Source organism: Heterocephalus glaber, unplaced genomic scaffold (assembly GCF_053883595.1).
Source record: "Heterocephalus glaber isolate CG9 unplaced genomic scaffold, H.glaber_assembly_v1.0 deba00001543, whole genome shotgun sequence".
In the NCBI taxonomy this organism is placed as follows: Eukaryota; Metazoa; Chordata; class Mammalia; order Rodentia; family Bathyergidae; genus Heterocephalus; species Heterocephalus glaber.
In genome coordinates, this window is record NW_028258336.1 from 4,631,291 (window position 1) to 4,657,971 (window position 26,681).

At 36.5% G+C, this 26,681-nt stretch overlaps 1 protein-coding gene across 1 annotated transcript in view; it reads right to left on the reverse strand.

The window, feature by feature from the left end:
- Positions 1 to 1,781: 1,781 nt before the first annotated feature.
- Positions 1,782 to 26,681, reverse strand: part of Cwc27 (CWC27 spliceosome associated cyclophilin) — a 203,285-nt gene continuing 178,385 nt past the window's right edge. The window contains exon 14 of the mRNA XM_004862876.3: positions 1,782 to 2,376. Coding sequence (XP_004862933.1) covers positions 2,214 to 2,376 — 163 coding nt within the window. The 3' untranslated portion in view covers positions 1,782 to 2,213. The remainder of the gene's footprint in view (positions 2,377 to 26,681) is intronic.

A 26,681-nucleotide genomic window follows, 5' to 3' on the forward strand; every position in this document is an offset into this window, starting at 1 on the left:
TATACTTAAAAATGTTGGTATTATTTAGTTGTGTTCACAGAGAATTTTGTTATTATGGTGAAATTCTGGTAAGATTCTAATCTCACCGGAACTTGAGATCTTTCGGCTCCTTGCCATTAAAGCAGAATGAGGAGTATTTCACCAAACTCAGGCTTTACTTTTGTCATTCAAGTATTTTTAAAAAGCTACCTGTATTATTTCTGAAATTTTCCCTGGAAGTCTGTGGAGCCCTCTGTTCTTATGATAATATTAATTGGCAAAGGTGGCCACATTTGAGGATGATGCCTGAGAAATGTATAGGGTATTTCAGCACATACTCAGTTACAACACATTCCATAACCTGTAAAAATTGTGTTTGGAAGCCAAAATTCTGCTTTGTTAATATCTAAAATAAAACTGACAATAAAGCTTTTGTGTTGAAGGAGATAGGGTGCATTTCCAAATGCTGGCTTATTTTGGGGTGGCTTTGAGTCTGATCACCTTGCACTTGAGTTGGTTGATATTTTCCAAGGGCATGTCTATGACGGACCCCATTCTTCTTGAAATTTTGTCTTTCTTTCTGAAGCAAAGAGAGTTGTTAATAATGGGACTCCTCTGTCTTTTTACTGTAGATTCTAGATATACCATAAAGGAAAAATTATGCATTATCTCAAGCATATCAAAATGTGTAAAGAGAATTGAGTACCCATCATGTAGCTTACGAAATAAAACATTACAAACACAGGTGAAGCTGCCTGTGTGTTCCTTCCTCCTCTTCAGAGGTAACCCCTATTTTTATGTGTTATCCTTTTGCTACATGTGTTCATCCATAAACAATTATATGTTACATGTTTTAAATTTTAATGTATGTGGATTTTCCACATTATTTTAAAGATATGCATATGTCTATATCTCTGTTTACTGACTCTTTAAAGTATTCTATAGTATGGATACACAACCAATTATTTATCCATCCTCTGAATGGATACTTCAGTGTATATCTTAATACCTACTCATCTCTTTAAGCAATTTGTGAAAATTTCTTTAGGAAACAGACCTAAGATTAGAATTTTTGGATCACTGGATATGCACATCTTTAACTTCACTAGACATTGCCAATCTCCAAAGTGGCCGAAAATCAGCAGTGAGGCCCATCAATTTGTTTGACAAGTCCTCAGGGTTCAAAGTTCAAGACTCAGTAGTCTGGAAGGAGGGTGGGGGTGGTGGGGTAGCAGGGCAAGAATTCACACTTCTAACATGTCCTCAAGTGCCATTCCTGAGTAGTGTTGCACCTAGGATTACTTTTTGAGAATCACTGCTCTAGAGAAAGCCTAATGGATGGCATTTCCCTCCCTCCTTCTTTTCCTTTCCCTTTCTTTCTCTTTTTACATTATATGTTAGAGATCTGATCTGAAAAGATGTGCTGGTGATGTTTTATTAGGTGACTAATATTAGCTTGTGGAACAATTCTAGCATTCAAATTCTATAAAAAATTGACTAAATATAAATAATGTAACTACCCACTATGAATGATTGTCATCAAAAGTTAAATTCTCAGTGAGTTCAGGTGCCAGCGTGGGACCCTGTGTGCCTGCTCTGGCTGTATTAAGGCCAGAGGAATGGGCAGGTAGCCCGGATCCAGGCAGCGGTGTGCAGTGACTCAGCTGACAGTAGGCAGAGCATTAGACCGCCTGGACTACATCTATGGAAGATCTGTGAGGGTCCCTCACAGTTCAAAGCATGAGGCTATTGAGTCTCACTGGTTTGACTAATTTTAGATATTTATATGGAAAATAAAACCATCAATATTTATATTCCTTTATTATATTTTATTTTACATTTTTTATTATATTCCAAAGTTAGTGCCAGGGAAGTTTCCCTCAAATATTTTTTTTCTGCAAGAACTTCCTATAAAAAATCTTGGAAGAGAAGCCTTCACATATTTCACAGAAAAGGGGCACAAACATGCTTGAACAGTCTGCAAATTGTTAACGTGTAAACTAGAAGGAAACTGATTTTATTTCAAATTTAGCAATATAAAAGGTCAGTTAGGAAAAAAGCATGTACCAGTAACCAAAAGCATTTGCTCATATCATTCCACAATTTACAAAACAAGACAACAGGTTCAAAAATACTTATCATACCCGTAAGTGATATTGTTGGAACAATGGCTGTTACAAGGCCATTTATTGCAGGCACATTTCTAGGATGTTCTGTTATCATTACTACCATTTTTATCTCCTTTCTTTTTTCTCTCTCATCAGCTTTTTGCTTTCTTCTCTTCTTCTTTTATTCACTGGATTCCGAGGATCATAGATTTCAAATGTGTCCGAGTCCTGCATGCTTGCATCTTTCACTTTTCTGCTTTTATCTTCAAACTGAAGTACATGTGACATCCTAAAGAGGGAGAGAGATGGTTCAGTGATTTTGGTATGAGAATTGAAGGCAGAAATTCTATACTTCACTTATCACTGGCATAATGAGCCAAAAGGGTACAAGACACCAAAATGGAGTGATTGTTTACTGGTGCTTATACCACATGGAGAGCAACTTCTCAGAAAACACTTAAATTTGAAAAACATGCCTGGAGTTTGTTCTGCTGGTATTTCCAGCAGTGAATCTCATGTCTCAGTCTTCATTTGAAGTTCCTTCCCTGGTGGGAGGTTGAGTTCTACCCAGAAGTATTCCTCCAATCATACAGAGAGAACACTTTCAACTGGCTTCCTTTGAGAAGCATACTTGTTTAACCAGAGCAAGCTAGACTGCAGAGCAAAACACCAGACAATACACCAATTCTATCTAATTTTCTTTTTTTGTTTTGATTTTCAGTATTTTCATGGGTCAAGAGTAAGGAATAAATAAAGAAAATTTAAGTGATGTGCAAATGGTATTATGATTCTCTTTTATGGGGAGTTGCTAAATTAAAAATACTATTTTTTTCACACAAAAGTTAAACTTTTGGCATAACTCCAAGGACTAATTTTTCTCCTCCTACTGTTGATTACAACATATCTAACCATCTTGCTTTCCTACTTTAGCAAATGCTTACTGGTCTTAAGGTATCAACATGTGCTTGAATCCTAAGTGGTCATAGCTGGCTATCCTTAGCAACAGAGAAATATGTAAGTGATTAGGTATTCCCCTAGTAGGAGATGTCAGGAATAAACAGGGAAGTAAAAAACGGACTTCAGGGTAGTCTGAATTTGGAAAGAGAAAACTTCAGTTTTTATACAAAACAAAACAAAATGTGTTAAGGCTTTTCCTACTAGTTACTCCACGACACTAGTGTTGTTATTTAAATAAAAAACCATTTTTAATAGATGTATCCTATATTCACTATAACAGATAGCACTACATAACAGCACATAACATAGCACTACACTGTCTACAGGACTATTATTCTGTATATGCCTATTACAACTTATAGATGAAGCTCAAATATGACATTAACTTTGTTTGCTCTATATAAGCAGAAATTTGGTTAGAGGAACTAGCAGAGACCCCCAATCTTTTTTTCCTTGTAGTAACACAAATGATGAATATTATTTGTGTGGCAAATTCCTGTAGCTATACCTAGGTTTTGAAGAATATTAAAGTTTGGGGGAGGGAAATAAAATGTTATGAAAGTGACACTATCCTTTCTAAGGATTCATTAGCTGCTGTTCATCAGGGCTAACAAGCTGAAGTTATGTGCCCTTCCCACCTTCTTCTCCACTTGAGAAAGCTTACTGGAGTGCAGTAAGTTTGAGTGATACAGGGGTGACCTAGAACCTACTTTAATTTACAAATGGGGTAAATCACATTCACATTTTTATACTTTACAATTATTTTACAATAATATATTATTATATCAAATTTCATAGCTGATCTCACTACATAAAGAAACCATTCACATGTGAAATCTGATTTTTTTTTATATTCCCAATGCTTTAGTAAACACCATTATTTAGGAAATTCATCATATAGTCATTGTGTATTTACATGGAATCCTCAGTGACTGATTTTCTTTTGCTTTCAATTTCCTACAGTGTTTCAGTATTAGCTCCTGAGAGTAAAACAATCTCCCTCTTTCCAAGTCCCAGAAAAGGGTTATCATTCTATAGCTGCATAACAAGTAACAACTAGAACCAATTAGACAATTAAACTGGACATAACCAATTAATGATAATTTAGGGAGGTATACAAGATCAGTGACAACTTGCTTCAGTACACATACCTTGGAAAGCCAACTCAACAGGAATAGTCTCATATGTTTGAATGTTAACCAAGCAGTGGCAGTCTCACTTGGGTGAAGTGCAATCAATCAGCAATAGTCCCTTTTGAACAATGGTTCTTCTGGGGCTCTTGTCAACCTTCAAAGAATTCCTGACCCCAAAAACTATATAAAATTTACAACATACTTTGCTTGGAGAGGATGTGCCTAAGAGCATAGCTACTCATTACTTAAGTAACAAATTTAGCATTTTTTTGTTTCAAACAATGAGAAATGTTCTTTTCTTCAACACTTCTTACAACATAAACTCTGTTCCTCACAACGTACACTCTAGAAATTTTAAGAGTATTACCACTGATGGGAAACAAATTTAGAAGTGTGGCAAATTTGCCCATTAAATGTTCATTATCACATATCAGGGGAGCTTAGAACCCTATATTGTACTTCAGTAAGCTCTTAGCAGCTTTCTAAGTGCTGAGAGGTTGTGTTGATGCTTAAGCCAACACCAAGAAGTAGCTGGAATCACTGGCCCTTTAAAACAATTTTATTCATCTTTGTTCTTATTTTTTCCCCATTCCCCTGCCCTCCCTTCACCCCCAAGATACATCATGTAAAGGTACAAGATCCCAATGATGAATGTAACCATGCTATATACCTAAAATGTACCAATAAACTAAATGGAAAAAACCCTCAATTTTATTCAATATGCCTACATTATTTTAAAAACTCCACTACCCTAGTTAATTTATTGATACCTCTCCACATATACAGCCTTCTGTTTTAAAAATGATCTCATTCTCTGCTCAAAAATACTGACTTTTTTTGTTATACCCATTTCTAGCAGAAATTAATCCATGTTTCAAAAGTAACTTTACCGGACTTTGTTAATTAATAACATAAAAAGGCACCTTCCTGCTTTTTATGGCATGAGAGGATCTTGCAACTATTGGATTTAGTTGGCTCTGGTATAAGAAATGAAATCTAGACATGTGAACAACTGCATAAAGTCTACAAGAAGAAACAGATTTTCTTACAAATTTGAAAAACCAGAAAGAAATTAAAGGAGCTGTTTCAACTGTTTGTTTCATACACCACTGCACTAAACAAGTCCAACATTTTGATTAATAACAAACGTTAAGCACAGAGGAAAGAAGGGGCTATCAGCTTACAAACTACTTCAGATTTAATATCATAATACTTAGGATGGCTGGTAACTCAGCAATATCATTTAACCTTTGATAGAAATAAAAGCATAATCAAAATGCTTCACCCATTTATCTTTCAACATGCTTCGGTCACTTCATTTTTAAGAGGAAAACAAAACAGTTATTATGATTTTCAGCATAATAAACTCCTGACCTATGTGCTTCCATAAATCATAGGCTACATGAATTGAATGCATGCCCGCACTTCACAGTCTCCTGTGAGGATTGGCGTGCAGACGGAGAACACAGGCTTAACTTGAGTACAGAAGGGTCTGGTAGTTTACAGTCTTGTGTGTCCCAATAACTCAGTACTATCCACTCTGTGACTGGTCATAGAATTGGCCCAGTAAGAGCAGTGAATTCTTTTGGAATTAGTTGCACATTAATCATTTACATATGAAACTTTTAGAACTTGTTCATTTGAGGACAAAAACAAAAAATTAGTTCTGATTAATACAAAATTTAACATAAATTCAAATTCTTTAAGAACATTGACTTTATGTGTTATAAAGATATGGAGACTTACTATTTACATAGAAATTGTGTTATATAGGAATTTTTTGGGGGGGCGATATGGGGCTGTGCAAAATTATAAACAGAAGTAAAATGAACAACTGATTCTTCAATAACCTGACACCCAGTTTTTAAAGTTCTCACACAATTGTGAAATAGATTAAAATATGATAGTAATTTTGTAGCTTGTTTTTTTTTTTTTTTTTTTTTTTGGTACCAGGGATCAAACTTGGGTCCTTGCGCTTGTGGAGCAGGCGGCGAAACCACTGAGCTAAATCCCTGGCCCTGTAGCTTGTTTTTAATGACAAACCACTCACAATCTTGAAGAAGCTTAAGTGGCCACTGCGTCTGTTATTTGAATGGAATAATCTCAAGTGTATTATCCATTTCTTATATATGATTTGAGTACAAGGCAATGAGATAGACTCAATTATTCACTTGACAAACATCTAAGGGGTTTTTATGTATAATGCCAATGCTAGATACTGATGACACAAAGTCAAGTAAGACTCAGGCCCTACTCTCCAGAAGTGAACCACTAGGGAGAACACACAGATGCCACAACATGTCTATCACATTTTGGAATTGCTTACAAAGAGGAGACAACAATCAGAGTATTCATCGACACAGTGCTTTACCAAAAGCTTTCCCCTGTAGTCTCCACACTAACTGGATGAGACAGGCCGGACAGACATGAGCACTCCCATTTCCTTTCTTTTTGTAGTGTTAGGGATTGAACCTAGGAATTCATGTTTACTTGGCAAATGCTTTACCACTGAGCTCCACCCCAGCCGATCACCTGTCTTTCATTGGGAATCTCCAAGATTCAGAGCAGAGAAATTTGTAGCTGGAAGGTACTTGTTGACCAGGTACTTTCTTGAATGATTTCAGAGGTAACAAACTTTCATCCTGTGAAGATGGATTTAACTTTGGAATAAATCAAAAGTTAGTTCAGTCCTAGGTCTAGTATGAGAGATTAAAGGGATAAGAACCATAACTTGTATAGCTCCCAGGTTAGGCTTTAAAGCAACTCCAAAAAAAGAAGTTCCAAAAATGTCTTGAGCAATGCGGGCACACCTTAGGGAAAAAGTTTACTAAAAAACCCCCACCCCATTAATTTCCACTATAAATTTTTATCACCTTATTGCCTTAAATCATTGCTTTCTGGAGTCTCAGTCCCAGTTTTTCCTTGTTCTTTCTAAAACGAAGATGCCAAGCAAGACTCCATTCAGCTGAAGGTCTAAAAGGGGCAGAACTAAGGGCCATAGCCTGCCGCTTGAGGGTGGGTGTCTGGCAATTTCCTCTCAGTCCTTGAATTTCTAAGGATTGTCTTATGGTTGATGATGGTATCCAATACATATGGTATAAATGCAACAAATTATGCCATGAAAATCCTCCTGGTTTAAATCCTTTGGTGGCTCTCCACTGTCCGTATAAGGAAACCCAATTTCTTCTGTGGCGTCTCTAATTGTCTTTTGCTCCCCTCACCAAACTTCTACATCACTTTAGCCTATCACAGTTTATGTTCCAGACATCCTAAATAATTTTCAGTTTCCTGAAGAAACCCTGACTTCTCTTTTCCCTTCCATTAGCTCCCGTTGGCTGAGGTGTCACCTTGATTCTTCGTCTGGTCTGCTCTAGCTCTAGTAGCATGAGAATCTTCTTCTGGGCTCCCAGAGAATCCTGTGCATTGCTGTAGTTTAGGCTTTGCAGTGCAGCTGCTGCATGCTGTCATCCTCACTAGGCCACAGGTGGCTCTGTTATTAGCCTTTGCATCAGTACCATTCAACAATGCTTGGCAAGAAGAATGGCCTCAATAAACGTTTACAAGTAAGTACAAGGGCACTTTGGTTTACAAACACTTCTGTTTGCAAACAATTTGGTTCTCAAACAAAAGTGTTTGACAAAATTTTGCTTCCGTTCACAAACTCCACATCAGGTGACAAACAGAACCGTGGTCATCTTCCCCACACAAACACAAACGTGGCTATCTTCCCCCAAATCGTAAAAGAAATTAAGTTCATGAACAGAGATACCATTGTAAATATTTCTGGGAAGTCAGTCACCTCCAAAACCTTTGGCTAGAATTCTAGTTTTGTTTATGTTTCTCCTTGATAGCATTCATATATTATTTCAAAATACTTAGCAACTGTGTTCATAAAACCCTGGTTTTCCAGGCAAGTAACTTACCTTTCAAACCCCACAGTAAGAGAGAAAGGCTAGTACTGAAAAAGTTAAAACTAAGTATTTCCAGCAACACTAAATTTGTGCTATGGAAAGCCAGCACTTATCTTTCCCAAATGGGCCAGTTAAATTGCTTAAACATTAACATTTGCCTTGGGTATGCTTAACTTTGAGGTGGGAGAAAATGCACTTATTGTCCTCAGTCTTCCCCTACATGGGTTGAGAGGCCTTGCTGCTCTTTGTGAATGTAATACACATAATTTTTCTTATGTATATTTGTCTATGTACTGTGTTGACAGCTTCTCATTTCTTTATTAAATTAGAATTCTCAAGAAACCCAAATAAATAGTTCCTGGCTGTTACTTAAATTTGTCATTCTAGGGATTATGGATCACAAACTTAAATGATTTGGTTTAAGTTTTTTTGGGGGGTGGCTTGAAAGACTTGTACTTGTAAAGCAAAAACAGCCTTTTTTGTTTGTAAATAAAAATTTTAGCAAGACAAAACAATTTGCAAGTGTTGCCCATGTTTGATTTTTTGAAAGAACCACTGTGTTCTGTAACAGAGATGGTCCACATCACTTCTCTGGAATGCTCTACCACCCCCTTCCCACTGGAGTATGCCCTTGGTTCTTTCAAAGCCAAGATTAATTCCTATTTCCTCCTAACAGTCTTTTCTGATTCAGGGCATGCTCCCACCTTTGAATTTCTGTAACATTTTTTATGGAGACATTTGGGGATGGAAGACAGAAGACCTAAGTTGGAGTTATAATTCAGTCACCAACTGTGACTGTAGGGAAGTCATATTGGTTCTTAGGCTTGTGTTTCCTCATCTGTGAAGAGGGGATGGTTAAGTGACTTCATTAACCTCACAAAGAGTATAAAGCAAAAACCAGGTCTTCAGCAGGCCTTTGCAAATGACAGGGCAGTCCCAACATGTATCATCATTTCAACTTGTATTCTGTGTGTCTGTCTTACCCAGGCTGGGCTGCTAAAACAAAATATAATGGACAGGGTGGCTTAAACAAGAGGAAATTATTTTTTCATAGTTCTGAAGACAGAAGTCCTAGATCACTGAGAGCAAACTTTTAGAGCTTTCAATGACATAAACAGCCTGCTGTGGTGCCATAGGTTCGCCACCATCCTAGATGAAGCAAGATAAATATCTGGTGAGGACTCTCTCCTTGGGTTGCAGATGGCTGCCTTCTCTCTGTGTCTTCACTTGGCCTTTCCTCAGTGTGCATGTGCACGTGTGTGTGTGAGTGTAGGGAGGGAGAGGGGGAGAGAGAGAGAGAGACAGAGTGTGCTTGTGCTTTGGTCTCCTTTTCTTAAGAGGACACGAATCTCATCATGGGGTCTCACCCTAATGACCTCATCCATACCTAATTCTTTTCAAAGGCCTCACTTCCCAATACTACCATATGGATGGATGGTTAGAGGGTCAACATATGAATTTTTTTTTGAGGGATGCACACTTTAGTCCATAACAATGTGAATATGTGTTACATATAAACTGTGCTTATATATTTACCATTTTTATAATTTAGTACTCTAATACTGTAGAAGATACCTTTCAAAATATTTTTATGTATATCAGCATGCACACATAATTATCTGATCCCAACTAATCTTGGAGGCTTATATGTTTAGTTCTAAACATGTTCTGCTGGGCTAGGGATTTAGCTCAGTGGTTTCGCCACCTGCTGCGCAAGCGCAAGGACCCGAGTTTAATTCCTGGTACAAAAAAAAAAAAAGTTCTGCCTACAGTACAGCATAATTCATTCAAAGGATATAAACTACTTACAGAATCAAAAAATTATAGCAATGTTAGTTTGTTACTTTCATATTCTGAGTAATATACATTCATTTTTTTTGGTTGTGTTTTTCTTTTTGCAAAGCAGGATAATCCTGAGAGGCAAAAAGAAAAAAGAAAAATTACCTGTAATTTCATGGTTCATCAATAATTCCTATAAAAATAAAGGCATGTTACTTCCTTTACTTTTTCCTATACATGTTTATGTATGCATCCATGTATGTATTACATATCTGTATATATACATGTATGTAGAAGGGATAAGAATATGTACATTTTATAATTTGTTTCCTTATCTGACACTATCACAAGTATCTTTTCACATGAACATTTATATTTTACGTCATTTTATTCATTGTTTAGTATTTGATCCAATAGATAATTTACCATCAACCCCCTATTATAAGATTTTCAGGCTTGTTCAAATCTCCAGCTGTATGAACAATGCAAGAAGGCCTGCCCAGCATTCTTTCGTTTGCTAACATAGTCCTTTTTTTTCCTTTCAGAAGTGCCTTTTCTCTATGTAGTAGACACCAGAGATCACAATAATTCATATAAAGAGATACGGATAGACAAAACATGAGTAAGTTCAGAGATCAAAGTATGTTAAAAAAAAGTCTTAAGAAAATGAGGTCACTGGCACTGTTCATGTCTAGCAGAGACAGGCAGCACAGGACAAAGATGACTGAGAAGCAGAAGAGGTCAAAAAGAGAAAGAATTGAGAAAAAAAAGTAAAGATGAAGGGAGACTTGAAGTGAGTAACAAAAACTGATTTAAATGAAGCAAAGAAAAATGCAGACAGAAATGGCAAAGAAAAAACAAAAACAAAACCTCAGAAAAGAGATTTAAAAATTGACAGTGGGAGAAAAACAGAAACAATTTTAAAACACTCGAGCAAACACAAGTATAGGAAAATACAACATTTGGAAAACCAAGTAAAGAGGAAAATAGACACAGACTTTTCGAAAAAGAACATAAAGATGAAAACCAGTGAATTTTCTTTTACTGTTCACCACTAACATGGAAAAAAATCTTCCTTTGTCCTGAATTTTAAAGGAATGCTAATATTGCTCCCTCAGTTGGGGTTTTGAAAAGCCCATTCTAAAAAATTTTTGTTGTTTCCCTTTGTTAAAAAAAAAATCCTCATATTATAGAGCATCTTTAGTAAATACTGAGTGCTGTTGGACTAAATGTGAAAGATGTAATTTTCAAAATATCTCCAGCAACAGAGGAATGAACAGTTTCTTGCCTATCTAGCATGCTTAATACCCACCAGGACACAGGTGGAAAGATCTAAGAGGCTTTCCAGAATAAATCTGAGATATGTGTTCTTATACCTGCCCTAGGGTTTAAACAACTGCTCGACCAAGAACATGTAATCTATGGCCTGTGGACTAAGAGCACAAGGCATTGAAGACGAGGTTCCCAATCAAAAAAGCCTGGGAAGCAGCTGGGGTACATGGGTGGCTGCCTGTCTCACTCAAATCAGATCTGTGAACAAAGCAAACTTCTCTTATGTGACAGAAACTTATTTCAGGACAAATTGTATGAAAGCACAGAGCTAATACAGAGGAGCTTTCTTCACCCAAAGAAAAAAATAGAGAAAGAGGTGACTTCAGGGATTGGCCAGAGAGCTTAGCATTAAAATAATCACCATTTCAGGGTCAGCAACTCTGACAAGGACCTATTTATAAAGAACCACACCGTTCTTTTTCAGCATTATTTATAGTCTTGTATAAAATGAACACTAACCAGGGAAGCTGGTCTATAATCATATTCTTTCTTGCTTCATTTTCACTTACCTTAGAACTTGGCTAAGAGAAGGGAATGGAATAAAAATATTTACATTACACTGAGCTTGTAATTCTGTGCTCTCAAAAGTGATGATATCCTTCTGCTTTACATTTAAGTTGTTTTTACAATGGCTGTTCCCTCATGTGTGCTTCCTCAACCCCACACTTTCCTTTTTACTATTAGTCTCAGGAAAAAGCTAGCATTTCATTAATGAGGCATTACTATCCACTCCACCCAAAAAATAAAAATAAAAAATCAAACTTCATGTTTGATTTACTTCAAAATATTGAGAATTACAAAACTAAAGCTAATTACTTTGAATAATTATGGGTTAACTTAGAAAAACTCATAAAAGAGTCAAACATTATAGAAATGGTATAAATTCTAATAATCTTCTTGATAGATTTATTGATAGTGCTGAAATCTTAAAAACAGACAAAAGCAAAGGCAACGACAACATTTATTGAGCATTGATTGTTCCAGACATGCTACTAAACTCTTTAAAAACAGTGTCTCATTTAACCCACGAATTGAGTTACCAAAAGAGATTCTATTATTGTCCTCAGTTTATACTTTGAGGAACAAGTTTAGAACGGTTAAGTAATTTTCCCAAACTAGAACAGATAAGTTAAGTTTCCAATCTGGGATTCAAATTCAGGTCTGACTATAAATTCCATGCTTATAACCACTCTACTATTTATAGTCCTATGAAAAGTTATGGGTAAATGTGGCAGGAAGTTCTTGTTCAAGTTAAATGAGCTTTTAAATAACTTTCTGAATTTTAATTTTTCCAATAATATAGGGAATATCATATTAGGGATATGAAATTTCTGAGCTCTACTATTTGCCAGCTATGAGATCTTGATCAGGTTCCTCACATAATAGATGGACACAGTAACAGTATCCAGCTTATAAGTTTAAAGGAGATGGATGTTTTGTAAATATTCAGTAGAAGTAAGGTTCTTACTTTAACTTTTATTTCTATTAAAAAACAACTCAAGTGTAAGAGTTCACTTAATGTGGCCAAATAATTTTCTGCACACAAAGAATAAAACAGTTACATTTAACATGATTATCCTCATTAATAGCAGAGGAGGGATATTAATAATTAAAAATGGCAAGTACTTGAAAGATTAATAAATTAATAAAGAAGACTTTGTGGCTTGCATTTATACATGGCCATCCTGGATATGTCCTTGAGATTCACATCATGTAAAATAAAAGGAATTAAGGGTCAGGGATTTAGCTCAGTGGCACTGTGCCTGCCTCAAAAGCGCAAGGTCCTAAGTTCGATCCCTGGTACCAAAACAAACAAACAAACAAACTACACCCCCACCAAAAGGAATTGAGACGGTATGTACTCTCTCTTGTTTTTTTTTTTTTTTTGGTACCAGGGATTGAACTCGGGACCTTGCACTTGGGAGGCAGGCGGTGGCACCACTGAGCTAAATCCCCAGCCCTAGATGGTATGTACTCTGAGACTTTGTTAATCCTTTGTGATTTTGGTCAGTGTACCAGAGAGATGGAAAAACTTCTGACCAAACTTCTCATAAAAACATTTCTACCTATACCAAAAGATGGCACTCAAACACTCTAGATTTAATTCCTTTTATTCCTCATGCTACTTATTTATTTTCCATAGGTGATCCTTTCCATTACTTTGAAGGTCTATCTAAAGACTAATTATTTCCTTCTTGGCACTGGGGCTACAATTCAGGTAGCAGCCACCTGTTAAATAATGGGGCCTTTTTATTGATTCCATGGTCTATTGTCTAAGCTTTTCCCAGGTGTGGATAACTAAAAGAAAGTAAGAATGTTGCACATTATTCACTCATTTAAATTCTACGTGGGTTTTTGATGTGAATTAAGAGTAAAAATAAAACCATAAAAATACTAGAGAAAGATATAACTATATTAGTATAATCTTGGGATTAATGAGAAGACTTTAAGAATAACACCAGAGAGTAAACATGCAGGGAAAGATTGGCAGATTTGGCAATACAAATATTTCAATCTCCATGTTCACAACAAAACATAAAATTCCACAAGCAATTTACAGGGAAGTTACAAGCTGGTAAAAAGATTTTCAACAAAATATTTGAGTTTTTGAAAATCGACAAAAAATAAATAAGCATAAGAGACTAGACAGTTAGCAACCTCCATCACAATGACGAATAAATATATCAATGGCCAGTTAGCCTATTGAAAAGTTCAACTTTAGAGTTGCACAGAACACGCAGAATCAGCCTGCTGCAGACAGGCAGGTCTGCCCACACCCTACCGAGGTCCCGCGGAATACACCGAATCAGCCCGCTGCACACAGGAAGGTCTGTGCACACCCTACCGAGGTCCTGAGTCCCTTGGAAGACACCGAATCAACCCGCTGCAGACAGGCAGCCACCTGATTCCACACTACAAAGATGCAGAGGACACCAGACTACCAGACCAAGGTACTGAGTCCCGCTGTTCCCGGCCCAGAGGTATGGGCTTCTGAGCCGTCATCCCACTGCTCCTGGTTCAGAGGAAGGGGGGCTTCCCGGTCACCATCCCTCCCTCTGCTCCCAGCCCAGAGGAAAGGGCTTTTGGGCCACCTTCTGTCCCGCTGCTCCTAGCCCAGAGGAAGGGGCTTCCAGGCCACCATCCCTCCCACTGCTCCTGGCCCAGAGGGAGGGGCTTCTGAGCTGCCATCCCACTGCTCCTGGTCCAGAGGAAGGGGCTTCCCGGACCACCATCCCTCTCGCTGCTCCCAGCCCACAGGAAAGGGCTTTTGGGTCACCATCCCTACAGCTGCTCCTGGTCCCTGTCCCACCTCACCCAGCTCGGAGGAGGTAATCCGTGCAGGCGCTAACAGACCCCCGCCCCAGTAGAAATGAGAAAACACGTAAATAAGTCTCAAAACCAGACTTCCAGATCACCTACAGCAACCCCAAAGGCAAATGAGATGGAACACTCTGATACTCAACCACCTGGACCCACTGAACTGGCAACAAAAGGGGATCTGGAAAAAATGAAATCAGAAATAATTTCTCAGATAACAGGAGAAATTGTGCCCCTAGTGCAAGACATGATTAATAAATCTAGAGAGGAGTTCAGGAACATGATGGAATCCCAATATAAGAAACAAATGGAATCCATAAAACAGATGCAAATAGATTTCCAGGACATGAAAAACTCCATTGAAAGTCTACACAGCAGAATGAGCCAATGTGAGGACAGAGTTTCAGATAGAGAAGATAAGACTGCAATTAGTGACCAGGAAAAGAAAAACTGCTTCAAAATTATAAGGGAACATGAGAAATCAATCCAGCAGCTGCTAGATGATGCAAAAAAGAATAACATAAGACTGATTGGGCTCAATGAAGAAACAGGAGAGAGTGGAGATGACATAAAAAAATCTCTTCACAGAAATAATGGCAGAAAACTTCCCAAGGAGGGGAAAAGAGCTTGACATACAGATAAGTGAGGCATATAGGACTCCAAATAGCCTTGATCAAAAAAATCTACACATAGGCATATAATTGTTAAGATTCCAGAAACACAACAGAAGAACAAAGTTCTACAAGCAGTCAGAGAAAAGAAACAAATCACATACAAAGGAAAGCCCATCAGAATCACAGCAGACTTCTCAACACAAACCATCAAGGCAAGAAGAGCTTGGAGTGACATATTCCAAGCCCTAAAAGAAAACAGCCTCCAACCCAGATTGATGTACCCTGCAAAATTATCTTTCAAAATGGATGGAGAAATAAGATACTTTCATGACAAAGAGCACCTTCGGAACTTCGTGAATACCAAACCAGCACTCCAAAGAATTTTACACAATATCCTAGGAACAGACATTGAGGATCACAACCCCAGGAAGCAAAGCAGAATGAACCCATCTGGCATGACAAGAAATTAAATGTAAAGGGGGAGAACCCAACAAAAAGAAAAAGTCATGGCAATGATAACTCAATACGTTTCAGTTATAACCATCAATGTTAATGGTCTCAATTCACCAATCAAAAGAAATAGACTGGCAGAATGGGTCAAGAAGCAAAATCCAACAATATGCTGCATACAAGAAACACACTTAATTCAAAAGGAGACTCATAGACTGAAAGTTAAAGGGTGGAGAACAATACTCCATGTGACAGGAATCTGAAAAAAAGCAGAAGTAGCTATCCTTTTCGCAGATCAAGTAGATTTCAAACCAACACTGATTAAGAGAGATGAAGAAGGACACTACATCCTTGTAAAGGGAAGAATCCAAGAGGAAGAGATGACAATCATAAATATCTATGCACCAAACACTAGTGTGTCCAACTATATAAAACAAATGCTAACAGACATGAAAAGTCACATATGCACTAATACAATTGTAGTGGGGGACTTCAACACCCCACTGTCACAAATAGATAGATCAACTAGACTAAAAATAAGTAATGAAATACTAGAACTCAATCGAACTCTTGAACAAATGAACTTAACAGATGTTGACAGAGTCTTCTACCCCACAAAATCAGAATACACATTCTTCTCAGCTGCACATGGGTCATTCTCAAAAATAGACCACATACACACAGAACATGTTTAAGTAAGTGCAAAGGAATTGAAGTTATTCCCTGTATAATATCAGACCATAGTGCGATGAAATTGGAGATCAATAGCAAAAGAAACTCAAAACATTTCATAAACATGTGGAAATTGAACAACACACTTCTGAATAACCAATAGGTCACAGAGGAAATTAAAGAAGAAATCAGACAGTTCCTTCAATTAAATGACAATGACAATACAACATATCGGAATCTATGGGACACAGTGAAAGCAGTCTTACGAGGGAAATTCATAGCAGTGAATACGCATATTAGGAAAACAGAACGAGCCCAATTAAACAACCTGATGCTGAACCTCAAGCTTCTAGAAAAAGAAGAGCAGGACAACCCCAAAGCTCATACAAGGGAGGAAATTATAAAGATCAGAGGAGAAATCAATGCAATGGAGACTAAGAGCATGATACAAAAAAACGAATGAAGCCAAGAGTTGGTTCTTCGAAAGAATCAACAAAATTGACAAACCTTTAGCCAACCTTGTCAGGAAAAGGAAAGAAAAGGCCCAAATCCATACAATTAGGAATGAAAAGGGTGAAATGACAACAGACCCAGCAGAAATCCAGAGGATCATCAATACCTACTTCCTGAATCTATACGCCAATAAGATGGACACCACAGAAGAAATGGACAGATTCCTAGATACATATGAATTACCAAAGTTGAATGAAGACCTAAAAATTCTGAACAACCCAATATCAACCAATGAAATTGAAAATGTAATTAAAAACTTACCAACTAAGAAAATCCTGGGTGCTGATGGCTTCACTGCTGAATTCTACAAGACATTTAGAGAGGAACTGCCGCCACTACTGTTTAAACTCTTCAATGAAATTGAAAGGGAAGCAATACTCCCAAATTCATTCCTGGAAGCAAGCATCACCTTGATCCCCAAAGGAGAGAAAGACCCACCTGAAAAAGAGAACTATAGGCCAATCTCACTCATGAATATAGATGCAAAAATCCTTAATAAGATACTGGCAAATAGAATGCAGAAGATCATCAAGAAGATCATACACCCTGATCAAGTGGGATTCATTCCAGGGATGCAGGGAGGGTTTAATAGACACAAATCAATCAATGTATTACACTATATCATTACAGCCAAGGACAAAAACCATATGATTATCTCCATAGACGCAGAAAAAGCATTTGACAAAATCCAACATGCACTTATGATAAAAACCCTACAACAAATTGGAATAGATGGTCTCTCCTCAAACTGATAGAAGCCATCTATGAAAAACCAACAGCCAAAATCATACTAAATGGTCAAAAACTGAAATCCTTCACACTCAAATCAGGAATAAGACAAGGATGTTCACTATCACCACTCTTGTTCAATATAGTTCTGGAAACATTAGCCAAGGCAATTAGACAAGAGAAAGAAATAAAAGGAATAAAGACAGGAAATGAAGAAGTCAAATTGTCATTATTTGCAGATGACATGATACTCTATATAGAAGACCCCAAGAACTCCACCAAAAGTCTTCTAGACTTAATAACCAAATTCAGTCAAGTAGCTGGTTACAAGGTCAACACACAAAAATCAATAGCTTTCCTCTACACCAATGACACACTCACTGAGAGAGAAATAGGGCAAATAATTCCTTTCACAATAGCATCTAAAAAACTGAAATACCTAGAAATCATCCTAACGAAAGAAATCAAAGACCTCTTCTCTGAAAACTATGGCACTCTGAAAAGAGAGATTGAAGATGATATCAGAAAATGGACAGACAGCCCCTGCTCCTGGGTAGGAAGGATTAATATAGTGAAAATGGCCATACTTCCAAATCTGCTATATAGATTTAATGTAATTCCAATTGGGATCCCAGCAGCATACGTCATAGACCTCAAGAAAACAATCCAGAAATTCATTTGGAACAAGAAGAGACCCAGAATAGCAAAAGCAATTCTAGGTAACAGAGACATGGCAGAGGGTATCACAATCCCCAACCTGCAACTATACTACAAAGCTACTGTGATAAAAACAGCATGGTACTGGCAAAGAAACAGACTTGAGGACCAGTGGAACAGATTAGAAGATGCAGAAACAATGCCAGACACACTCAGCCATCTCATCTTCAATAAGGGAGCCAAACACCCTCACTGGAGGAGAGATAGCCTCTTTAATAAATGGTGCTGGAAAAATTGGGCTTCAACTTGCCAAAGATTAAAACTAGACCTGTGTCTCTCACCATGCACTAAACTAAAATCAAAATAGATTAAAGATCTAAATATTAAAATAGAAACTCTGAACCAGTTGGAACAGAGGTTAGGGAGAACCCTTGAAGACATCAGTGTAGGAAAAGATTTTATGAACAAGACCTCAGTTGCCCGTGAACTAGTACAAACAATCAACAAGTGGGATCTCTTCTAATCAAAAGGCTTCTGCACAGCCAGAGAAACCACCAACAGTGTGAAGAGACAACACACAATGTGGGAAAAAATCTTCACCTGCTCTTCCTCAGACAAAGGTCTCCTATCTCAAATCTATAAAGAACTTCGAAAGATCAGACCTCCCAAATTTAAAGACCCAATCCAAAAATGGGCATCTGAAATGAACAGACATTTCTCAGACAAAGAAGTAGAAATAGCAAATAAATACATGAAAAGATGTTCAACATCACTGGTCATTTGAGAGATGCAAATGAAAACAACGCTGAGATTCCACTTCACTCCAGAAACAATGGCTGCTATCAGGAAATCAACCAATAACAAATGTTGGCGGGGCTGTGGAGAAAGAGGAACCCTGCTCCACTGCTGGTGGGAGTGTAGACTGGTGCAACCACTGTGGAAATCAGTATGGAGATACCTCAAAGAACTAGGACTGGAAATACCATTTGACCCCACTATTCCACTGCTGGGGATCTTCCCCAAAGAATTAAAAGAATCATACCACAGTGATATATGTGCACCCATGTTCATAGCAGCACAGTTTGTGATAGCTAAAACTTGGAAACAGCCCAAATGCCCATCAACTGGAGACTGGATAAAGAAAATGTGTTTTTTTTAATAAAATGGAGTACTACTCAGCCATAAAAAATGAGAAATTAGAGACATTTATAGCTAAGTGGATGCACATTGAGGTGATACTCTTAAGTGAAATAAATAGGACACACATGTGTAAATACCAAATAGTTTCTCTCGTGTGAGAAACTGAAAGTGTAAATAAGGACTAAATGTATATTAGGTAATGTGAAATAGGAAGAAAAGGGGCAAAGGGTAAGGAAGTGGGAGGGCTAGGGGAAAGGATAGAAGGGAATGGGATTAATATGAGAAAATGGAAAAATAGGAACAAAATCTTTGTAAATAGGGAGGAATGGAGGGGTTGAAGGGAGGGTTGGGCAAGGGTGAAAAATAAGAACCAAGAGAGACTATGTAAAGGTGCAAATTTCCAATGATGAATGTCATTATATTGTATACCTAAAATGTCCGGAATGAATAATTGATAATGTAAAATAGGAAGAAAAGGTCCAAAGGGGTAGGGGTAGTGGGAGGGCCAGGGGAAAGTAAAGAAGGGAAAGGAAAAATGATGAGAAGTGGAAAAAATGGAAATAAAGTCTTTGTAAATAGGGAAGGGTGGAGGGGGTGAAGGGAGGGCTAGGAATGGGGAAAAAATAAGAACCAAGATGCATTATGTAAAGGTACAATTCCCAATGAGAAATGTAATCGTGTTGTATACCTACAATGTACCAATAAAAGAATTTAATACAAAAAAAAAAGTTCAACTTTAACAGTAAACAAAGAAATACAAAATAACACAAATTGCAGGTTGGTAATAATTAATAAATCTGTATCTGTAATCTGTGATATAACACATACATACTTACATACTATCTATGGTAAGGAGATACCAGCATACTTCATACATTGTTTGTTCAGGTAGAAATGATTCTACTCCATGGAATGCAATCTAGTGAAGGTTATCAAAGGGATACTGGAGCTGATAGAAATCAGAAAGTGGTTGGGAGGACACTAGCTGGAAAGGGGACTGAAGGAACTTTCTGGGGTGATACAAATACATATCTTGTTTTGGTGAGTTTTCGTGGGTGTATACAATTGTCTGAATTCATCAAAGTGAAAAGATAACAACTGTACATTTTCTCAGTTGTAAATTACACTTCAACTAATTTGTTTTCCTAAAAAAGCCTACCAGACTTAGCAGTTTCACTTCCTTTTAGATTCACAAAATACTTAACCACTGTTTTATTCACTGATGAAACGCTTATAATTAAAAATGAGGTGAATTTTTCTCAAAAAGGTACATATTAGATTATGTTAGATCTTCATGATAGCATATTATACAGTCATCATATGAGATGCTGTAAAAGAATATTCAATGATGTGAAAATGTCAATAATATACTAAAAACAAAGGAGGAGAAGAAGTATTTTATGATTCCATTTGGGGAAAAGCATCTATAGGTACATCTCTGGGAGGACAGAGAAAAACATTAATGATGATTACCTGTGAGATATAAAATTACAAAAGATTTTTCTTTCATTTTTTCATGTTTTATATACTGAAAATGTATTATACATACAAATTATGTTATTTAAAAAATTAACATGACAATTAGCATTAACTTAATTTAATAACTATAAAAGAAACTGATGGACTACTTAAAATTATCTTTAAAGACGTACAAACAACTATGCAAAAATTATGCACCTTCCTTCACTAAACTTAAACTGAAATCTTACTACTTGGGTTTTTCTATTCTGCTTTAAGCATTATTTAACTTTCTTTCAGATAATGACTAAATATCAGAACACATGTTGATAATTTTTTGGTTGCTTATGTGTCATGATAACTTTCATTTTGCATTGGCTTTGTTACTATGCCTAACAACCATAGTGAAGTGACTTTTTAATAATGTTATGCAAATCCTCTGCTCCTTAAACTTTCTTTTCATAGAAATAAAAATACAGTAAATGATTTATGCATGCACCACTTTTTTTCTTTTCTCTTCCAAGATGCCCCCATCAGCTAAAATTTAAAAAAAGAATTCTGGAGAATCCACAACCTATGGTTGTATATACCTAGAAAAGTTGTATATACCTATAGAAAAGGTAATCTCATCTGCTTTCCTCTTTATGGATGGTAAATTTACATTAGGCTTTGCCTCAGCATTTTATAATTTGGGTTCAGCTAAAGAACTAAAAAAAAATTTTTTTAAACAAGGCTATCTTTTTCTCCATTTATCAGCATATTTAAAATAGCACCATCAAACACTACTGGCAGCTTTAATGCATATGTCTACATTCCCTGATTCAGATAACATAACTGAAGTAAACTAACTTCATGTATTATGAAAAGTAAACTTTTCTTCTTACATTATTTTTCTCTGAGGTTATTAGATCAAGAGGACTGTAAAACAAATGTTTGCCAATTTAATTTAGAATGTTTAGTTTGTCCTGCTTGAGTAATATGGCAAGCCTTATCAATACTACCCCATGTACCATGTATTCCCTCCCTTATCTCACATCTAATAGCTCCAGGGCTTTTTCTATGAGTCAGGCACTGTATAGACTAATTTCCATGAATTATCTCATTCAGTTCTAATAATAACTCTGAGGTGGTATTATTATCTCTACTTTATAGGTGAAGCAATTTGAGGCTTAGAAGTTAGGTTGCTTACTCAGGTTATTTAGTAGTTATTGTCAAAGCAGGGATTTAAACACAGGCAGTCTGACGAGACAGCCCATTGTATAAATATATTATAATTCAATATGTGGGATGAGAGAATAGGCTTTGATCTCAGAACTCTCAGTGGGAAAAAATATTGTTTTAAAGAGGGCTTGCCTGAAAGTTCATTCCTTTAAAAGATGTCCAAAGTATTCCAAAGATGAGAATGGGTGATACATGCTGTAACCACATGCTTTAGTTTAGAATCAAAGACAAAACTGAATTTTTTCCTCCTTGTCTTAGGTATTATTACTTCATGTTGGAATCACTGTTGGTAGAAGCTGGTGTTCTGGAAGCACCATAGTCTCTCAAGTGTGACAGCACCACCATTTACTACCATGTGCTCTTGCACCCAACCTAGTTCCTTTGAACCTCAGTTGCTTGCAGAATGGGAACAATACCAAATATCTGATGGAGCATTTTTGTATGATCTTATTAATTAGAATAACTGATAATTAGCTTAAAATATACTTAATTATTAGATTTATTTATTTTGGTTTTTGGTTTTTTCGAGACAGGGTCTCACTATGTGGTTCAGACTGGCATTGAACTCATGATGTGGTCCAGGCTGGCTTACAGTGATCTTCCTGCCTCAGCCTCCCAAGTGCTAGGATTAGAGGTGTGCACCACCATGCCTGGCAAATTATTGTTTTTAAAAGAAACAAGATTTCATAGTGAAGTAAACTCTTCAGAAATGCCAAAACAAAAAGCCTATGAAAATGTGATACCAATTTGTTTACACCTTTCTTTGGTTGATATTTGTTTTAATGTAGCAAACTAGCAAGAATAAATTTGAGCTAAATGAACACAATAGAGATCAGAAACTTCTCTTTGGTCAAGTAAAGAGCTAAATAAAGATGGAGGAGACATTGTAGACTCAGTATTTTCCACAAGGTCCATGGGTTCTTGGCTCTGGCATGTTACTACTCACAATATCCTATGATCATTGAAACTAAAGTTTTCTCTCAGGTAACAAGAGGACAGGAGTCTCAAGTTACACACAATGGTAAAAGCATACCAGGTGAGTTAAGAATCCTATGCAAATAGTATGGGATTTCTTGTCAATGACAGTGAAAGCACTTCATCATTTATTTTCAATACCTGTTCTCAGCAGAAACCTTCTTCAAAAATGACATCTTATCTCATGTGGGATATTAGACTATAAATTGAGGTGGATATGTGTCAAGCCTAACTTTATTTCATATTACATTTCATGCATTATTTAGACTAGAATATTCATATGAAATAAGGTTAGTTTTCAAAATATGAAAGCTGAATTAATCTGACCTATTTGAATAAATGGAACCCATAAATACTATACATTAATGGTATTGAAAGATTTTAGTTTAATTAGATAATAAGTATTCATACAAAGTTTGTGTATTTACAATTCTTGCTATAGGCCCTACATGTTTTAAAGGACATTTTAAGAGAGAAAAAAACATATTATTTAGAGTTCTGAACTGGTAACAAGAATAGGGCTGTCTGACAGCAGCAGTTTAATGAGTACAAAAGGCTCCTTAATCAGAATGCAAGGAAACCCCACAATTTATCTACAGATTGGAAATGAGAACTTCTGAATTAAGGATGGCAACTCAACAAACAGAAACTCTAGAGACCTGATAAAGCCCATGTAAAGCATAATTACAGCAACCACTGAAAAGATTACTCCTCAAAACCTGATGAATGAGTATTTGTTTTGCAGTCAATCACTTAGTTAAAATTCTAATGTTAAGAGATTTCCTAGTCTTGGCAAGAAGTACAAGGGGGAGTACTTTATAACTAGTGAATAAAAGACAAATCAACTTCTTTAGCAATTATTTAGTAACTAGCTTTTATAGCAAAATAACACTCTCCTTTTGACTCCATGAAATACTAGTATTGTTTTGTTCAGATTAACTGAGCCAAATGCATTTTATTAATTTGATTTAAGGTTTTGGTATTATCCTATTATGAACCATCTCTTAGATTTACCCCTCTAAATCCTACAGAAATCCAAATCCCCCTAGAGATTTCAGCTAAATGCCAGTATGTCTTATGATCTTCAGGCCTCCTTTGCCTCTTGTACTCTAGCTTTCTCTGGCCTACAGAATGTGAAAAGAATTTGAATCTTAGCTCTCTTAAGTTTCTAAGCACACACCATTCACATAAGCACAACTTCAAGGAGGGCTGTTAAAGAGATTCTGGAGATAGGTCACGTGGGCCAGAGCATCTTTCATCAGCTGGTTTCCTTCTCTGTTAAGCACAGCAGTTTGGTGGCTACCTTCTGTGATGTGAGGATGCTCCTAAGGTACTGTTCTTCAACCTGTGAGGTTGTCAAGGCACAGTATTTTCCCCATGAAATACATTATTCTCACTAAGAACAACTCAGAGTCAACTATTAACACATTTTTTTTTAAAAAGAAAAAGCATTATTTACACTAAGAATTCAGTGCCATCTAAATTTTCTTAAAAAAAAGAAAAAGAGGCTATTAATAGGTAGTATGAAGGATAAGAGACATCCTACTAAGTGGACCAATTTAGCACAATGCAGTTTGAGACAATTCTCTAGTCACGCATAAATCAGCATAGTGCTGATTAGAGAATCTCCAAAGGAAAATAAAAGAAACTATTGCTATAAAACCCTGAGGAGGTGAGGCCTTAAGAGGGTGGGGATAAAACTTTGTTCAATCTACAGGACAGCAAACAAACAAACAAACAACAATCAAAACTTTGTTGCTTTTTTACTCCCTTTTCTTTCCTACTGTACCTTTGCCCTGAATGTGGATGCAGCACAGGAAGTACATAGCAGAACCATGTAACTAGCACTCCAACTTTCTGGCTAGAAGGTAGAAAAGGTGAGGCCCAGGATGGTAGAGGGTGCTGAGAACATTGTAAAGGAAAGAGACCCTATCAAGTTGGTGCATGTGGGGATCTTCTTAGAGAATAAACATCACAGACTGGCAGTGGCTCATATGCAAGACAGATACAAGTAACAATGCAAAGGCACTGAAAATAAGATTGACGTTGAAATCACAGAAAGCTGGTCAGAAATTGTGGACTGAATCCAAATAAGTTGTCTGTTATAACAAAATATTAAGATTCATCACTGGATTTAAACAAGACCCAGAAACTCATAATATTCAAAATATTTAAGACACATAAAATGTTACTCAGCATAGAAAGACATGAGAAAATTTCAATCTGTATGTGAAAAGAAAATCAACAGATATGAACATGGAGATAACAGATTTTAGAATTATCTGACAAAAGCTTCAAAAACAGTTATTACAAACATGCTTCAAGAAATAAGGGTAAAACACTCTAGATAGAAAGACAGAATTTTTCTGAGGAAAGACAGAATGCCTCAACATAAAGATAGATATTTATAAATAAGAGCAACGTAAAAGATAGATAATAGAAAGTAGGGATCAAGAGATGTAGGGGAGGGTAAGGGGATGAAAAAAAGAATCAAGATGTGTTATGTACACATACTAATTCTACACAAGGAATGTACATTATGAACTGCAAACATACTAATAAAAAAGTTTTTGAACAGAAAAACCCACTAGAATGGTCCAGTAGCAGAAAAAAGGTGACAGAGGAAAAAAAATCAGTGAATCTGAAGACAGATCATTAGAAACTATTCCATCTGAACTGAAAAAAAAAAGAAAGAAAAAAGAAAAAAAAAAAAAAAAGAGAAAATATTAACATAGCTTAGGAATCTGTGGGAAAACACCAAAGGTGTTCAGTGAAGAAAACTCAACATAGTAAGGATGTCAATTCTCCTCAGACTGATCAGCAAACTTAATGATCCAATTTTTTTTTGGTAGATAGAAAATGGATTCTAAAATTTCTATGGAAAGGCAAAAGAACTAGAATAGCCAAAGCAATTTCGAAAAAGAGAAGGATAAAGTTTTAGGAATCCTACTTCTTGACTTCAAAGTTATCATAGAGCTATAATAATCAAGCTAATATAGTACTGGGGAAAAGATAAACATAAGATTGATGGAACAGAATACAAAGACCAGGAAAAGATGTATGTAAATATAATAATCTTTGACAAACTGCACAGCAGTTCAGTAGAGAAGACAGTCTTTTTAACAACTGTACTGGAACAACTGGAAAACTATATGAAGAACCTGAACCTTGACCTAAGGCTCATACTTTATATTAAAAAAGTCAAAATGGATATTATATTGATCTAAATGTAATGTATAAAACAATAACACATTAAAAGAAAGCTTAGGAGAAAAATCTGTGTGATCTCAGTTTATGTGGAATTCTTAAACATGACAGCAAAAGCATAATCCATAAAAGAAAACAATCAATAAATTGAACTTCATAATTACAAAAAGCTTTACTCTGTTAAAGAGACTTGATAAGAACAATAAATAGAGGGGCCAGGGATTTAGGTCAGTGGTTCTGCCACCTGCCTCACAAGCACAAGGACCAGAGTTCGATCCCTGGTACCAAAAAAATAAAATAAAATAAAATAAAATAAATAAATAGAGAGGGAGAAGTTGGTGGGTGGGGAATCAATGAAGCATCTCTTTTCTACCACCCTGAGGGGTGACCCTGTGGAGGTGCACCCGAGTCACAGGAATTATCCAGCTTGCCTCCACTTCTAGATAGAAAACCCAATGATTTGATCCAAGTGCCAACAGGGGATTGTCCTTGGTTTTTGTGCTGTTCAGCACTCCTCAAGTTCTTTTC